The 18,430-nt window shown below is 38.3% G+C and overlaps 2 protein-coding genes across 6 annotated transcripts in view; both read right to left on the reverse strand.

The window, feature by feature from the left end:
• Window positions 1–416: 416 nt before the first annotated feature.
• On the reverse strand, window positions 417–1,701 carry LOC108109656 (protein IWS1 homolog). 2 transcript variants are annotated; one of them, XM_017218236.2, is made up of 3 exons: window positions 1,439–1,701; window positions 1,179–1,379; window positions 417–1,121 (listed from the first exon to the last, which is right to left on the reverse strand). In XM_017218236.2, exons 1-3 carry the CDS (start codon window positions 1,632–1,634, stop codon window positions 769–771), a joined length of 750 nt encoding a protein of 249 aa, XP_017073725.1. In that variant the 5' UTR covers window positions 1,635–1,701; the 3' UTR covers window positions 417–768. The 2 variants fall into 2 exon arrangements, with proteins under 2 accessions (XP_017073725.1, XP_017073724.1); XM_017218235.2 differs by having other exon boundaries at window positions 417–1,379.
• Window positions 1,702–8,034: 6,333 nt separating this feature from the next.
• Window positions 8,035–18,430, reverse strand: part of LOC108109670 (innexin shaking-B) — a 147,670-nt gene continuing 137,274 nt past the window's right edge. For all 4 annotated transcript variants that reach the window (XM_017218252.2, XM_017218249.2, XM_017218250.2 and 1 more), the window contains 5 exons: window positions 15,810–15,964; window positions 15,215–15,279; window positions 13,089–13,255; window positions 12,846–13,024; window positions 8,035–12,546 (listed from right to left, as the gene is read on the reverse strand). In XM_017218252.2, coding sequence (XP_017073741.1) covers window positions 12,354–12,546; window positions 12,846–13,024; window positions 13,089–13,255; window positions 15,215–15,279; window positions 15,810–15,964 — 759 coding nt within the window. In that variant the 3' untranslated portion in view covers window positions 8,035–12,353. The remainder of the gene's footprint in view (window positions 12,547–12,845; window positions 13,025–13,088; window positions 13,256–15,214; window positions 15,280–15,809; window positions 15,965–18,430) is intronic.

An 18,430-nucleotide genomic window follows, 5' to 3' on the forward strand; every position in this document is an offset into this window, starting at 1 on the left:
AAGGGATGCCACTGCCCATGTGACGCCTTTAAACTTACATTTCTTAATAAATCGCAAAAAAAGGGTTCGATTAAATCATTTTTGGTATATCGATAGATATTGACAAAAAAAATGTCATACAACGTCAAACGAAAAATAAATTATAACTTTCTAGCTCTTATAGTTTAGTTATTACCATAATGGGGGGTACCATAAGAAACACCATGCCTAATCTGCCTTTTATAGTTACTGATATTTTAGGGTTCTTAGAGAATTCGGCTACCCTTTTTCGCTGTTGCTGGGTGCAGAGGGAAAGGTGTAAGAGTACGCGTGGCCAGATAATGTTATAGACTTGAGCTGCGCTGACATCCCAAGAATATACCGTCGGCACATAATTTATTCGTACACCCATGAGTTGGAAGTTTATTCCTTGATATCTCGCAAAATACATGCTTAATGGTTTGTAGAATGCGAAACGTGTCAATCATTTTTTAAAATATTGTTTTAAATGCTTAAAAATTGAAAGATTTTATGTACAGAATTTTGTATATTTTTATTTTATTTCATTCCGATATAAATTAAAAGAAAAAAAGGCTTGATCGCTCTCCTTCTCCATCGCAGTTTCATTTCCTCGCTGCATGTTCATAATATGTGTATATTTTATGTTTATTTTGTGTGTCTTCTGAATTATTCGGAACCAACTATTTTGTATTAAATATAAATTGAATTTAATATTCTGAGATGTCATAGTTGGTTTCGAACCCCTTAATCGGGTTTTTAGGGTTCGCGTTAATCACTCTTCTGATCCGCAACGACGCGTTGCTCGACTTCAATCGGAGGAGCATTCTCCTTATTGTCAACTTCAGCACCGAGATTTACATCGGTTTCCCCTTGGGCAGCCTCTTCTTTCTTAGGAGTATCTTCTGCTAGGCTCTTCAAAAGCTGTTCGATAGCTCTCGGTGGGAGATCACGACGGGCCCTCTTTGCTGGAGGAGGTTGGAAGTACGGATTGTTATTTCCATCTTCGGATAGTGGTCTGCGGCGAGCTCTATTCTCGTTCCTTGGCTGGGCAGTAGGTTTCCCTGCTTCGGGGTCTCTACCTTCCGATCCACTAGTCTTAGGATCAGCAGTCTTAGGAACATCTTTAGAATCACCATCGTTAGATTCGTCACCTTCAAACACAACAACTGTAGACTCACCATCGTTAGAAGCTTCACTCTTCGGTACAACATCTTTGGTTTTACCAACGTTAGACTCCTCATCCTTAGGCACCACAACTGTAGGCCCATTAGAAGCTTCACTCTTCGGTACGACATCTTTGGATTCACCACCATTAGAATCATCTTTTGGCACCACAACGGTTGACTCGCCATCGTTAGAAGCTTCGCTCTTCGGTACATCTTTGGATTCGGTACATCTTTAGTATCATTAAATTAAGGAACAACAACTGTAGACTTACGTCCATTGGTATCTTTCGACTCAGGCATACCAGGCTTAGGGTGTTCAGCCTGATCACCAGATCCTCCAGGGCTAATGCGTTCGTTTGATGAACTTTCTACCGCGTGGTCACTAGAAGGAGCGGTAACAAATAAGTCATTCGTGGCACCCTTGGCCACTGGAGATCCCGAATCAATATTTTCACACTGATTATTCATCCCGAAATATTTTTTAGGTCTTACAAGGATGAATGCCAAATATAAAGTGAAACTGCAACTTTCTGAGAAATGTCAAGCTCACGTTAGTTTTTTCGTCGACTTGAATTAGGATGTATTAGTGCGGCGATATATCGATATATCATTATTAAAGGGTTAACGCAGCAGAGGTGTAATTTTGATATCAACATCTTAGTCGATATTTTAGCATCAATTTAATATTAATAACAAGAAGAAAAGCTATAGTTGAGTGCCGCGGCTATAAGGTACCTGTTACTGTTCAATCCAATTTTAAAATATTCATTTTACTTTTAGAAACTAATGAAGGACGCCGCAGTTTTCCACGGCGTTAGAGTGGGTAAATATTACGCATTGGGGGCATCACTAGATACTAAATGCCTAATTCCAACTTTCTAGAGTTTTTAGCATTCCACAAAAGCGAAAACCATTTTTAGAGCTTCGAGCTTAATAAAAGATAAATTAATAATAAAATCTCTATCAAATGCCATAAAACTTAAAATCCATTAATATTGGTCATAAAAAACATCATTTAACTTGATCTCAAAAACTCAAAATGATTGAAAGAGAGCATTAGTTTTGCTCTTATTGAGAAAATTGCAAGAAAATCGCCGTAATTGAATATATTATAGGCTAAGGAAAGCTATAAGGAAAGTGACTTCACAGCCGTGTGGATGTAATATTTAGATATAGTCGTATATATATATAGTGTCTTCCTGCATTATGTATAAGCTGAAACTTCATTACATATTATTTAAAATTAATGTTGGATTAAAAAAATGTTAGAGAAGCTGATGCATCTGTTCATAAGGTTTTCATTATAACAACAAGTAGTAATGTAGGTTAACTTGGATGTCTTACTAAGTTCATACAAAGTCTGCATTATATGGCTAATAATAATATTTTCCTTATCTATCATCCTTTCATATTTAAGTTGTAATATATGGTATGTTTTAAATTCTTTGATTAAATTACTAAAACTGCAAATTTTTATCAAACAAAAATCCATAAATTTTTATATTTATTAAGCTGAAAAGAAAGGTTTACCTAGTAATCAGGTTACCTGCTTTATTTATTATTATTTTTTATTATTTATCATATATTTGCCTAAAGAATGAACCGCCAACTGCTAAAGCTTTCGGCCAGAAGTATATGAAAGCTTATTGCACTTCAAAAACTAAGAAACACATGTACTTCACACAACAATAAATTAAATATTCCTTAAGTAACAAAAAGTCGAAAGTTGAACTTTATAACCAGCAGCTAGGTTTTCAACCATTTTTAGCCTTATTTACATTTAGCAAGTTTTACATTCGGTTTCGGGAAACTTCCGTTGCTAACAGGACGCCTCCTAGCGTCTGGTGGACAGACCTGATAAACTCATCTGGAATATTTATCCTACACGATCATTAATATCTACATGTTATTTTACATAACGCACCTCCTGTCGGCTTGGAAGGAAACTAAGCTGAACCGAAAAGTGAAAAGAAAATGTAAATTCAAAATTATAAAAAAGGAAAAAATAAAAGTCCTGCAAGAAGTGCCCCTCCAGCGAAATAAAAGCCACTGGATATTTATGTATATTTCGTAACAAATCGAAAATTGTTTTTATTACTTTCTGATCAAAATCATACAACGTTGTCAATTCGTTTTGTTGATTACTCAATTATCGCATTATAATAATGTGTTTTTGGTTTATGTTTGGTTTTGTTTGTTTTTTTTTTTTTGTGTTTTTTTTTGTTTTTTTCGTTTTGTATTTTTAATCTTGTTTGTTTTTCGTTTTTACGTTTGTTGCTTGCTTTCTTTAATAATAATTTATAATTATAATAATTTATATAATAATATTTTATAATATTACTTGGTAATTTATTAATTCCCATCAACGTCCCTGGCCTTATGTTTTCTCTTTCGTTTTTCTTGGGTCTATCTGGGGGCGGGGGGTGTGGCTCGTGGGGGGAGAGTTGCCCCCGCCCCCTATTTCCCCACTGGGCTCATTCGCTTTGCTTTTGCTTTTTCATTTGCTTTTGCCTTGGCCTCTGCCTTTGTTTGTCTTTGCCTTTACTTTACTTTTAATGCATATGATTTTGGTTTTATTTTTCGTTTCTCTTCTGCCTTTTTTTTAGTTGTATTTCATTTTATGTAATGCGCCTGCTGCAATAATTTTAGTTTGTAAAATTAACTAATCGTAAAATGTGTGTGTGTGTGTGTGTTTGTGTGGCTGTGTGTGAGTGGGTGTATGTATACTGATGTGACTGTCTGCGATCTGTCTGTGTCTGCATGTGTGTGTGTGTGTATTTGTCTGTAATGTAGTGGTGTGTGCGTGTGTGTGTGTGTTATTTACAAGTTGATTTTTTGTTCAGTGTCTTAAATGTTAGGTGTTCTCGCCTCCACTTCCGTTTCCGCTTAGTACTCACTCCTCCTCGCTTTATTGCATAGTATTATTATTAATGTTATTCGTATTGCTGACGTATATAATATATATATTTTCGTGTATATATATATATCTGCATACCGCCCTTGTGTTTGTGTGTGTGTGTGTTTCGTCTGTGTCTGTGTGTGTGTGTGTGTGTGTGTAGTTCGATTATGTCCGCCTGTGAGTGTATAATTTATTACTTAGTCTGCTAAAAATTCACGTTTATATCCTCAATATAGGGGCTTCATATAAGTGTATGCCATGTATTGTATATAGATTTGTTTTGCCTCCTCACTTCCTCCTCCGATCGGATCGATTCGATTAGTATAGACTAAAAATTCTCGTCACTGGTATTATGCATATAGTAAGTATATGTGTGTGTATATGTATGGCGATCGGGGCACGTGGGCATATATCGGGCATATATCGACGGATATCGGGGATATATGAACGTATATGCCAGCGGCGCCGATCTATCCTGCCTGGCTCTTCTTCTTCATTCTCGCTCTATCGCTAACGTTATCGTCATCGCTATCGCTATCGTTTCCATTTGCCATCAATAATAAATTGATTCGATAAATAATTTTAATTGTATATTACTTATATGGGGGCCTTAAGACCTAATCCGTACTGCCTACGTGTTTTCGTTTCGTTTTCGTTTCGTTTCAAGTTTTCCATGTCACTCATTTGAAAATTTATAAACTGAGGACGTTTCCTTGTCAGTATCTTTATGTGTGTGTGTGAGAGAGTGTGTGTTGAGTGTTAGTGTGTGTGTGTGTGTGTGTGTGTGTGTTTGGGGTATATATATATATGGGCGTATATATATACCTATATAGCTTCAAATTAAAGCTTTATTAACCATGCTCGCGTTTTGTTTTCGTATTAACAAAATTAAACGTTCCGTAATAATCGTACTCAAGACTCAATAATCGATAATCATAAATTACGATAACTGCACGTTATAACTAGTTAAATGTCCATTACCGTTACCGTTTACCGTTACCTATTACCATTTACCATTTACCATTTACCATTTACCATTACCTTTACCGTTAGCATTTACCATACAAGTACAAGTACAAAAAAAAAAAGATTGGATCTACTACTCCTCTATCGACACGAATCGATTTACTCTCGACCTCGTTCCACTGGCTAGTTGTATGCGGTATTTGAGTTATCGATAGGTCTGTATATCTGTATAATTATGCTATATCCATATACCTAGATATATCTGTGTGTGTGTGTGTATATAAGAGATACAAACTAGAAGTACGCTTAACGCCTAAAAGTATTCACTAGATTCGATCTACTTCGTTCAGCTCCTATATCATCTGCCTTCCTAATTTCGCATCTCCTTCGCTCCAGTGGTTGTGCATCTGTGGTTGTGGTGGCCATTGTAATTGTTATCATAATTGTGGTTGTGATCTCGACTTAGCCATCGATTTCGATATCGATTTCGCCTCTCGATTCTTGGGGTGTGCGTATCTAGGGGTGGTGGTCATTCGATAGGAATGGGGATGAAAAGTAATCGACGTCTTTCATTGGATATGTGCGAGTGTCTCTAGTTAACAAAAAAAAAAGCAGCTGAAGATGGGGGCTTTGTTTATTTGGGGGGGCCCTCTTCTTCGGTGCTGAGGGGGCTGGGAGAATCTATCGTTTATCGTTAATCGGTTATCGAAGTCGGTTTAGTCTAATAATGCGTGTATAAGTTGCGTACTCCTTAACGGATCTTTAGTGTACAAATATGAATGCTTTATCTTGATTTCTCTTATTTTTCGTTTGTTTTGTTCTCTTTTGTTTGCCATTTGTTACTGCTTTAAAATCTTTGTTTTTACTTCAGTTCTTTTTGAATTTCATTTTTGTGTAGATTTGTTGTTCTCTCTGCGTCTGTCTGCGTCTGCTATTCTGCTTTTTTCTCATCATCTGCTTGCTCTCCTCTGCTCTAACCACTTCTCCGTATATTTATAGTTGTTTTTTATGTTTTGTCTTGTATAAATATTCAATGCATTATTCAATTATTTGTATTATTATTAATTATTTAGTATTCGTTATTCGTTATTCGTTATTAAGTGTAATCAAAATTCCTCTAGTTGAAGGCAATCGGCGAATATATTTGAAATTATTTATGCAATTATTTTACATACGTTTGTTTCGTTTTATCATTTACATTACATTACGTTGACTAAACTTAGGATCTCCTGGAAAACAAGTTGAAATACAAATAGTTTCTTAATCTGACTGCTTTTCTACATAATTTAATAATTTCATAATTTTTATAATTTCATAATTTCATAATTTGTCTACCTGCCAGCCTGCTGCTTTTTGCCTTTTGCTTTCGCTTTTGTCTGGTTAAAAAGTCATCTGAATCTGGAAAACTTAGGTGTAATTTTGCTAAAGATGTCTCGCTCTACAGTTACCAACTAATCCACTTCGTTATAAAACACTTTATATAGGTATATGCTTGTATATATATATATTTAAATATATATATATATATATATATATAATATATATATGCAGGGCGCTTGTATGTATGTCGACTATGTACAGGTCGTGTGTTTGGGGTGTTTCTGTGTTAAAAGTTAGGCTTACTCGTAGGTTGTCTTTAGTAAAAAAAATGCTCACCGACTCAGCATCTATATAATATATACACAATTTGCTGGTTGATCGATCGGTCTCACTTGAAAATCACTTTAAGGCAGTTTTCCTATACACTCCATCAAATGCTGCTCGCTAATTTTGCTGCTGAACTCTGGGCCACCAATGAAATAAATCCCTTTCTATCATTTTCAAGCCTATGAGATCCCGGGGGCATGGCATTAGTTTTGAATATAATTAATTAATTAGTTTAAAAAAAAAACTGGAAAAAGGAAACTAGAAAAAAATGAAGATTTAATCACATTTAGCTGCAACGTACGATTCCTGATTCCTAATTTGGGGAAACAAAGTATTAAGACTAAAGTGGTGAAACATTTACGCTATGTTGGAAGACGATAAATTAGCTGCTTGTGAAAATCCCCCGCCACGCCCCTTTGGTCCTGGGAGACTGTTTTTCCCTCGACACTGCAGTCCTGGACCTTCGATCTCGCCTAAAAAGTTCCCTTCACTAATTATTGTCTGCTATTTGTTCACACACACACAAATTGATATATACGCTAAGTGCCTAAAGTAAGCCTGAACCGCAATCCGATAAGTGTCATCGATCTTTGATTATCAATTATCGACTATCGGATATATTGGCTATCGGAAATAGAAAATCGGGAAAAACGAAACGAAGGAGGGTCAAAGTCGTGGGCCTAGTTAAATGATCTAGATACGAGTTCGATTTTCGATTTTTCGATTTTTCGATTTTGTTTCGCCTTTCGGTAATATTCAGCAATTTTGTATATTTTCGCTTAGTGCTATTAATTGGGTGTTCTTAGATTTTGGTTTTAGCTTTAGCTTCGTAAAAATTTGTCTGAGAATGTGAATTGGCAGTTTCAATTTGTATGCAATATTTGTTTATTTGTTCTTTACAATTTTGATTCGATTAGTATACAATTAAAAAACGCATTCGCTTTCGCTTTTGCTTCCTAATAAAAAGTTCTCACTATTCGATTCGATTCGATTCTGCTAGGGAATTCAACTAAATTGTATTTTTATCGTTACCGTTGCGCTAATCACTCACTAATTCGATTTAAAATATAAGTTACGAGTATTTCACCAATATGCTTCACTAATTGTTGCTTTTAGTTCATTCGATTTCTTGGTTCGTTCGTTTATTATTGCGTTCTTTGAGCCGTGAGAAATTGACTTTCTTCTTCGTTATTTCATTTATTTTTCGATATTTGTGCGGGTGCTGAGAAAGATACAGATAAAGGTAAGGAAAGGGAGAGGAAAACAGAAAACAGAAAACAGAAAAACAGATAAACAGGTGGGTGGAGCATCATCTGCAAGGCAACCCCAAAATAAAACCAAATAAACAATGATATGTATACAAGTCTCGTTTTTATTGCACGAAAGAACAAATGAGTGAGAAAGTACGGTAGGAGTTACAGAACTAAGACCTTAACTTAGCCACCAAAGAATACATAATAATTATACACAAACAATATGGCAGAAACCAAATTCAGACCGGGAACAAACAAACAAACAAGCGAAAAAACAATCAAACAAATGAACAAACAAACACAAACATTAAATGAGATTCTTTACCAACAGAATTTTTCCAATGTTCTTACAGATTTAGTTTGCTCAAAATGGGATAAAAGAGATAAGTAGCCTGTTTCCACTGATATAATGTATGGCCCGTTCACACCATGAATGTTACTGGAAAGTGGAAACAGGCTATTAAGTGTGAAACAAGCTTGAGGAGATATTTAAAGGGAAAGAGACAGGATAAAAGAGAGTGAGAGAGGAGGGAAGTGCTGTGCTGTGTGGTAAAAAGTGGACAGAACTGTACCGGAGTTGGTGAAACGTGGTGAAAAGTCATCGATGTTACCGTTAGCTCTGCCTGCTTCTGCTTCTGCTTTCGCTTCTGCATCCGTTTCCGTTTCAATTTTCATTTCCGTTTCCGGCTGTGCTTATTGCTTCTAGGATTGCGTCTATGAAATGTCCTTCTTAACCTCTACATTCAGCTAGTACAATTCGAATTGTTCGAGTTAATATATTGCGGCAAACACTTTGAAAAATAAAGTCTTGCTTTTTGTTCGTTTGCTTTTCTGCATTTGCATTCGCTTTTTGCATTTTGCTTTTTGCTTTTTGTTTGTTTGTTCGATCGCCCCTAGATCTGTTACGATATTTTACAATTGCTTTTAGTTGGAGTTACGAGTTACGAGTTACGAGATACGAGAGATTCCATCTTGAGCTACACTAAGTATTCATCTTCCTTCTTAAGTTTTTGTTTTCCGTTAGCCTAGCATGTAGATCATATACGTATCGCTTTAACACTATCGACTAATGGCAATTTCCTTGTAATATGCTTACGTTTTGGTATGGTATTCCTTCTTATTCGCCCCCCTATAATTACAGTGTAAGTATCCTCGATATTTATACATTTGCTTTTCGTTTACTGTGTTTTTGTGGTTGTATGTGTGTGGTTCGTGTTTGTGTGTTTGAGTGTGTGTGTGTGTGTGTCTGGCTTAATCTATGAATCCACGACAAAAAAAAACGCAGACAAAAATGGTTCAGTTTGAACTAGAATTACAATTACTTCACTTAGTTGGCTATAAGCTGTTAAAAAAAAATACGCTAAAATTACTTATTACCATTTATTGTTACATTTATTGTTTTTTCGCTTCAACCTTGCCCCCACTTGTCCTCCCTATTTATTTTTAAATCGTAATGCGTCTTTGAGTATGCTGAGTAGTGTGATTAGACGGAAAGAAGCACTCAAATTAGATGATTTAAATCCAAAAGTAATTCCCGAAAGGAGTGAGGTCTTGAGCAGGTCCATCGTATCGGCAATTCCTGATTCTGAGACGAGGAACACTTTTCTGGGGCTAATTCCTTTCGCTTTTTTTCTTTTCTTAATATGGCAGGCATTGCAGGGTTAACCCTACGCAAAAACCCTCCTACTCTGCTGGCCGCCCTCTACCGCTTAGTTTTCGTATTTAACTATTTTATTTTGACTTTACTTTAAGTGGTTTGTTGGCAGTGATATTTGTTGTTAGATTTGCATCTCTGGCTTGGCTTTTTCTGGCTGTTTTCTCTTTTGTGTTTGGTCGTCCTTTGAGAGATGGGAAAATGCGACGGGAAGGGGAAAAACTTTTGAGGCATCTGTGTGACTTGTTCATTGGTCCATTTATTGGGGTTTACGGTAATCGGAATTAGGAATTCAGAAGGATCTCAGATCAAGGATCAGGACCCAAAAAGATAGATAGAGAGAGAGAGAGAGAGCGAGAGATCGGAATCAGGAGAAAGATCCCATCTCAACGGAAATGGAAAGTTAGAGGTGCGCTTCAAAAGGTTTTCTGGACGGATATTACGATTTGTAGCACATGATGAACTCGTGGATGGGTGACTAACCGTCGGAGGGGGGCCGTGTCTGTCATACGAAGGTCTCACTGTAGGGCCAACTGCAATGCCTCGGGGGAATTGTCGAACTCCTGAACTGAACTGAACTGAACCCGCATCTTCGGGACTTTATTCGCTAGCGGTGTTATTTAATTATTATCGTTATGCTTACACTTGATTCATGTGGCAAAGCGTGAGTGTTCCGCCCGTTTTTCCTGGCGAATTTTCCCATTTTCCGCTTGAGTACTAGGCGTATTTTCGTAGAGAGAGAGTTGAGTATGCTCTATTATTAGTGGAGTTAATTGATTTATGCTGCGAATGTTGGCTGCTCTCGTTTGCTGAATGATCGATCGATAATTTTATATATATATATATATATGCTTTACATGCTATATATGTGTGTGTGTGTGTGTGTGTGTGGTGTGGATGTGAGTGTATGGGCTTAAAACATTTCCGTTTCCGTCTGTCCCCGTTTGTCCGTGTGAGTTGGGTGAGTGGAGTTCTGTTCGGTCGGTTGTTCAGTTTTTCAGTATTTCAGTTTTTCAGTTTTTCAGTTTTTCGGTTATATAATGATGCGCGCTATAGTTTCTTCTAATTAAACTATGTAAATGTATCTTTTGTTTCGGTTTTCGGTATTCGGTATGGTATTTTCTGAACTTTCTTTGATATTTATTGATATTTTCTGTTCGTTTCGTCTCGGTTTTTGGGTTTTTCTTTTCATTTTTCATTATCATTATTTCTCTATCTGCTCATTTCGGTTTTCGATTTTCTTTCATTTCTGTATACAAAAAATTCTGTTTTCAGTTTGCTTTTTTTTGGTTTGTTTTTCTTTGTTTTTTCTTTCTTTCATTTTGTTTTGTTTCGTTTTGTTTTGTTGTTCATTTGTTTAGCGGGTAATACAAATGCTTAGAGTTAGAAAAAAAAATTGTTTATATATATATATAATATATATATTATACATATATGTAGAATTATTTGTATGCTTGACTTAGTTAACCTACATTCGAATACATGAACACTTCAAGATTTCATTGTAATAAGTAATTTAATTGAATTGAATTTAATTTAATTAAACTGTTACTCTTCTCTGCGATTTCCACTTGCGATTTTCTTGACTTTCATTTGCTGCTTTCCTGGAGGCTGCCTTCGGGGATGCCTTCCCGCCTCCAAACTTTTGTGTTGCTGTTGTTGTTGTTGTTGATCTTTGTTGTAGCATCTCCTCGTTTATGTGGTACTCCTGCTTTTCCTCGGTGAAAGTGATGCTGATTTTCGATCTTCTTCTTCCTCTTTCTTCTCTTTTTTTTTATTGGGTTAATACAGAAATGCAATTTTCCGCGGGCGTCGTCTCGACTTTGTTGATGTTTGGTTTAGTTAACGCTGCATGACAAGCAAAGTGCGGTGTGTTCTACGGGGCGTATGAGTGATGTCGCTGTAAGCGTGTTTGTATGTGTGTATGTGGCGTCATAAGTATGTATGTGCGTGTGCTTGTGTGTGTGTCTGTCTGTTGTCTCCGTTTCCGTTTCCGTTTCCGTTTCCGGTGCTGTCCATTGATGTTGTTTTCTCCTCACACTTTGACCTTGTCCTTGGGGCAACTTTTCTATGGGTCGCTGATCGCTGATTTCCCAGGCGATCCCTTGTGACTTGTGACCTTGTGACCCCTGGCCGACGGCAGGCGCTACGTGCCACCGGCCTGGGAATCCTGTCCGGAAGCGCCAGGTCTTCCGGTCTTCATCTCTCGATTATCCATTATCCGTTTACTCATTACGTTATTCTTTACGTTACGTTACTTGATTGACACTGAATTTAAGACTTAATTCCTTTCGTTGCGTGGCTGTTGATGTTTTCCTATTTTGTCCATTATTCTCCCTGCTTTCAATCCGCTTCCATTTTGTGTGTGTTTTTCGTATTTCTATGCCCTGTGGTTCTTGGATGTGCTTGTATCGACTATCGATAGACTTAGCCGGCTATCGATCATGGTCTCCATGGTTGAAAATGCTGATTAATGACTGACTGCGAGCTGACGATAGTTTTTTTGGTTGTATTTTTGAGATACGTTTTTTTTTTAAAGATTTTTTAGCGGTGTGTGTGTGTGGGGGTGTGTGTGTGTTGAGTTTTTTGTTATGAAGCGGCTGCTGCGAAGATCTCTAGATTCCTTTGTGGTTGTAGTTTCCTTTTCTTAGTCTTGTTTTTGTTGTTGACATTTGTTAAGTTGTTGTTGTTGTTGTTGTTGTTGATTTCGATGGTTTTCAAATGGAGACGACAAATTGCATTTTGTATTGTTTCTAATACTCCCAATATCATGCATCCTGTATTTCACCTTTTAAGCCAGGCACCCTGTGGTGTTGGTTATGTCCTAAACGATTCGCTAAGTCCTGTACAACATCACGAAATATAACTGTATCTATGTTTTCACCTAGTAAATACAACAAAAACCAATCGCCCATCTTCGAACGACGAACGATTATTTCAATAGCGTCACGACGCACTAACCTGTAAGTGGACAAAATGTTGTTGAGTAAAACGATATATAGATTTATATAGAAGTGGGTATTACAAGACTTGATAGGGGGATAAATGTTACTGAGATAACAAAGATAACATCAAGAGCGTCAAAAAGTAGACAGCAAGGGAGATTATTATTATCTCAATAAATTACAGCATACTTTTGAGCGCGTTTAGAGGCGAATAAAGAAGCCGAGAGCCGGTCTCTCTGTCATATTGACATAAAATGAAGTTTCCTTTATACATATTATCCCCATATCATCGCCTACTATCCTACTATAACTCACCTAAATCGCATACGAAATAAGTAGACCCTCATGCGAGGAGAGAATATAATAACCACCCTGTATATTAGCGTTAATAATGTGAGAAACGTTAATAATATAAACCAAAACCAAAGGAAAATGTAAATCTTCTCATTAACAACGTTTAATGGTAAAATGCAAATGGCGTCGTGTTTCTCCACCTAGAAAAACAGATTCAATTATTAATCGAGTCTTGGGTGTTAGAGAGCTGCATTCGTTACTCACCTCCCCACTTGAACCATATTTAAAAAATGTACATTTGGTCATTCTGGGAAATATGTAAATCATCGGATCCATGCGATCTTCCTGATCGGTCTCCATATAATCTATCACTTCCAGGCCAAATGTCATAAATTCGCCATCGAAAAATCGATTCATAAGAAACATTTGACCTGCAAAGGAACCACAAAAAAGATACAAATCAGCACCAAGATGATACAGAGATACACTTTTCGTTCGTTCGGTTTATCTATCTTTCTATCTATCTATCTATTTATCTATACTGGCTATCTGTTTATCGGACCGCGGGATTGATGGGGTTCTTGCCACCGCCACCGATTTTCCCCTCTCTTTTTTTGTGCATGGGTGCATAGGTGCTCTTTGGAAAATTCGGCGTTACGATGCGGTACGGACTTTTCCCGATCCGATGCGATCGGATACGCCTGATCGATCGATTTAAGGCCAACGAGGCGGGAACGAATCGATTTACTTCTCAACTGCAACTTGCCCACACCCGTGCGGGCCATTAATTATGGCAGATAGATCGGATTCGGATTCGGATTCAGATTCTGACTCGCATTGGGAATCGAAATCGAAATCGAAATCCATCAATTGGCCGCGCTAATTGCGGCTAATTGGAATGGAGATGGAGGTCAATGAACAAACAAATGCCCCCAGGGAACGTTCATTTTTATGGCAGGCCGAGGCGCATTTCATTGGTTTTATTGGGAGAACAATAAAGGAATAACCATTGGATTTATGCTGCCACAGGGGCACTATACAATTTTTAACGAGCACTTTCTGCACAAGTATTGTTGGCATAATTACTTGCATAATAAACTTTTGAATAAATAACCAATGGATGCTCAAAGGCAAAGCTACTACGAAACGAACACGCTTCTGCTGGATGGCTCTTAATGAGTTTCAGAAATGACTTGGCTGGCAAATGACTGAGTGAGGCTGGATAGATGGGATTTCTCATATCAGAGGTAAAAGCCTGATTCCACTGACACATATTTCTACATCCCGACCGAATGTACATTATCCAGGCAAGAAGGCTATAGTCGAGGTCTCCGACAGTACTCAATTTGGGAAGTTGTATATATGATTAGCTTAAGTCTTAAGTCGAATTTTTGTTACCAGTAAAATGAGACATGAACTCTGTAAGCCACGTGATTCTACGATCAGATATTACTAAATACATTCCTTGGAAACGTCTACGTCACGATTCCAGTCAGGAAAATATTCAAATTAAACGACTGTATAGATCCCAGATCTAGCATTAAATGCATTTTCGTGGCGCCTCACCTTTCAGTCAAGGAAAATGGCCCCCGCGATTTCCATTTCCATTTAAATTTCCACTTTTCCCTGCTGGCTAATTGACCCATTTCAAATTTCTGGCCAATTAGGAACGCCTCTCCCCACGGATCGCCCCTCGCACTTTCCGAACGATGCGATGTCAGCCATTTTATAAACGTGTATTACTCGCATTATTATTGTTTATTTCCCATGTTTTCTGACAGTTCATTATTTTGTCAGATTTCGGATTTCAGCGCGCACGCCCCACGAGGGGACCAGAGATCTCGGCGAGTTTTTGTTTATTTTGATGCGGGGCGGTCAGTCGATAAAAATTCGTCATTGATTTTTCGGCGTAAAATCGAACGGGGAATGTTAATGAATGCCGAATTTATGTTGCCCCCGTCCCAAGAAGCCGTTTTGTTAACCCCGAAACTTTGTTTACCGATCTCACTGGCACCTGGAGAAGTCGAAAGATTGGCATGTACACCGTAAAAAACTGGGTTGTGATCTCATTTAATAATCTACATACAAGAAGATGGTCTCATTTTACTGGTAAAACTTAATTTTCAGATTTACATAGCTTAACTTCAGGTATTTCCTAAACATGAGTACTGGATAAAAACTCCCTGCCAAGACGCTCGACTATAGCTTTCTTCCGTTTTCCATACCAATTTGATCTTTTGGGCTCAAGGACAAAGATGGGCCAAGATCAAACCAATATGCTTGCAGCGTTAAGTGATACGAACTGGGATCATTAGAGTATTATATATAATGATCTCAAGACACATCGGATGGATATTAATACGTATTTCTTTCCGTGCACTACTACTCACCTATCACATTTATAAGGGCGAGCAGCTCACACACGTAATATCTGTACGCCCACCAATTGTGATATCTGCAAATAAAATCGGTGGAAATATGGCAATTAGCTGTGATTCAGATCTAAATAAATATATATATTCGCAAGCTTTACAAATGCCAAACGTTTCTCGAGTTTCCTTTGTCTCTGGAGAACTCTGACTCGTGACTCACTGGCGATTTCCGGAGAATTCTTCGTCAATTACTGGGACTAATGCTCGGAAATGTTTATTTCGGGAATTGTCTACAAAGGTGAGTTCAGGTGCATTGTGCCAAATAAATAAATAGTCAAAGATCGACTTAATAAATGGGTTCATTCCTATGAACTCGACAGCTTACTGGTAACTAAGTTTACCTTAAAAATAGGTAAACAATTTCTGGGATTTCTTGAGATTTTCGAAACCTTAAGTTCACTCGAAGAGCTGTGTTTTTATATTGCAAATTTAAAGATCCAAAATATGTTTTCTTTTACAAATTTAATCGTTTACGTTGAGGTGGCAAAAGTGGAATCTTTCTAAGATGTTGGCCATTTGCAGAGCTTGTGATCGATATTTAGGGCGTACTTACCTTAAATTTTCCCACAAATAATCTAAAAGTAATTTCTTTTTTTGTTTTTTCTCGGCTTCGGAACAAATGCCTATGTCTAAGTCCATGATGAGCGCATGAATCTTGCCACCCTCCCAAGATTTCCACAGCCATCTTGGTGTATAAAATAAGATTGCCTGCAAAAAGCAAGAGTAGAGAGCGGAGAAAGGCGGGTATATAGTATATGTATTTATAGAGATCTGCAAAGGTGAGTTCCGTGTGGGCGTGATGTCGCATTGGAACTGTCGTAAAAGCGAGAAGCGAGAAAAATACCCCTGACAAGTGACATTCGCCAGCTGTTTGTTAGATTGTAGATTGTGGATCGTGGACCGACCCCCGATTCCAGCCGAGAACAATGCCATATAGCATATGGACCGCATAGCCATAGGCATTAGTGACTGACCTTCCCCCAGCGACATAATTGTCTTTGCTAATTCCAATCCATTCCATTCCATTTCTTCGTCTCGGCCCTTGTCAATTAGCCATGAGCCATTAGGGGCAGTCTAACCGCCGGGTTTACCTAGCACAATATCGGCCGATCCGAAAGACAGACAGGCAGACACGAATTCTTGCTTAATTGTACCCATTAATTGGTTAGCCAGGAGGGTATATTGAATGTACGGAAGAAACGATATAGCCTAAATGACTTCTGAATTGTCAATAAGTATGCAAATGTTATATTTCGAGTTCGGAGGTCTGATCATCCATCTGCATACTCTACGATACTTTTCTATGTTTTTTGCAAACTTTAGTTTCTATAATCATTTAAATCGTGGCCTTCGTGCAAAAACTGAAATCACAGATAATATCCCCGATTTCCCACTACAAACTCTTTCCAAGAATAGTTTAACCCACCAATTTCCACAATACCACTGAAAGCCAAATGAACAAACTTTTAAAAAACCCAAGAGTACAGGGTATCAATGCCGTCCCCAGCATTCCTGCTCGTTATAAGTCCGTCTGTATTTTCTTTTGTCGGGGGATTTTAATGCCCGACCCGATGACAAATTAATAATAACTTGTATCGTAAATTAGCCGGGGATTCGGCCATCTTCAGACAGCTGGGGATTGGGCGAGTTGTGCAAATTGTGTACGGTGTGTTTGCTTTGGCACATGACAATGTCGCCCCATCATCGTGATCTTGATTCTTGAGTCTGAGTCCCTGGCAGGTGGTAATCCCCATGTCTTGCGTCTTTTGAGGTGAGAGTTCAGTTTGTTTAGTGGGCGCCCGACTGGCGGCTGTCCGTCAATCTTGGCCAGCGAATTTCCACTCTCGAATATTTCACCACACGCGCTGACGATCGTGCCTCCCAGATTTGCATTTATGCGATCTTTCCATTCTCTTTGGCTTTTCACTTTCTGGCCTCCGGGGCCTGCAGCTCCAAACTATTCGCCATTGTCGTTGGCATTTGGTTGTAATTGGCCCAAGAAACATCTGCAGCGCATTCTATCCGCTCATGACGGCAATCGCTGTGCACAGATGCGGTTAGTCGTATAGGGGCAACTTATTAGCAAAATGAAAGCTTATGCTTTTCTTTGCGAAACCTGAGAGAGAAAGTACCCTTTCCCTAACAGTATACAAATTCATTTCTGTAAAGAATTTTGTGTGATTAGCTGCTAGTATTCTGAGCGGAACTGTTGCTATTAGGGAGAGGTCTGTTGCCACGCCCTGCCGGAAGTCAAATGATGCGTTTGATTTGCTTTGGCCTCCATCATCTCAGCATGCCCTTTTGTGTATACAATCGCCGATTGCATTTCCCCGACGACAGGCCAAATGAGGAAGAGAAAAGAAGGGTGGCCTCTCCCCAATTTCCACCCGCTTTCCCGGTTTTCCGCTTCCCCTCTGTGCGTGTGTGGAAAGCAATTTGGCAAGCGTTCAAATTGCAAAAGCATCGTGTAAATGCAACTGCACCAGAAGCAACAATCAAAGCGAAAGGCAGAGGGCAAAAGAGACGTCTCCGAAGAATTCTTCCCTCGGTCTGCAGACTCCAGGCACAGTGGTAGAATATCTGGGATTTTATGAGGCAAAGAACACAGTTTCTTAAGGTTGTCGGCAGATAATAACATACAATATGGATTTTTGGAAGGGCTGAAAAGATATCCAGTGACGAAATCTCTATTTCATATCGAATGTTTTTAGATAACGAAGATGTGGCAAGTTCCTAGTTAGTTACTGAAACAAGGATAAATAAAGCCTAATGCTAAATCTCAATCTAGAGATAGATATTTCCCAAGGATGCACCCACTGTGCAGGGAAGGAATCACCTAGGAAGTGGCTGATCCCATCTGATCCGATCTGTCACTCCCCCAGGCGACGGCCCCTTCCTTAGATTTTTCTAAAAACCGAAGGGGAGGCCAAAAATACACGCGCATAAGTCAAATATAAACAGTTCCCTCCCCAAGAACCTTTGGCCATGTTCCCTATGCTGCCATGTTCCCAGCTCTCAGTAACCGTCTCCCAGATCCCAATTCTCGATTCCCGATTCCCTTTGCCTAGTCCCACTGGCATATCCATGGCTTTTTGTTTCAGCAATTCCCTGGCATCTGGCCAGAAATATTATTTCACTTTTATGTTTGTCTGCGCCTTTTCAATAAATATCTAG

Source organism: Drosophila eugracilis, unplaced genomic scaffold (genome assembly GCF_018153835.1).
Source record: "Drosophila eugracilis isolate 14026-0451.02 unplaced genomic scaffold, ASM1815383v1 contig_649, whole genome shotgun sequence".
NCBI lineage: Eukaryota > Metazoa > Arthropoda > Insecta > Diptera > Drosophilidae > Drosophila > Drosophila eugracilis.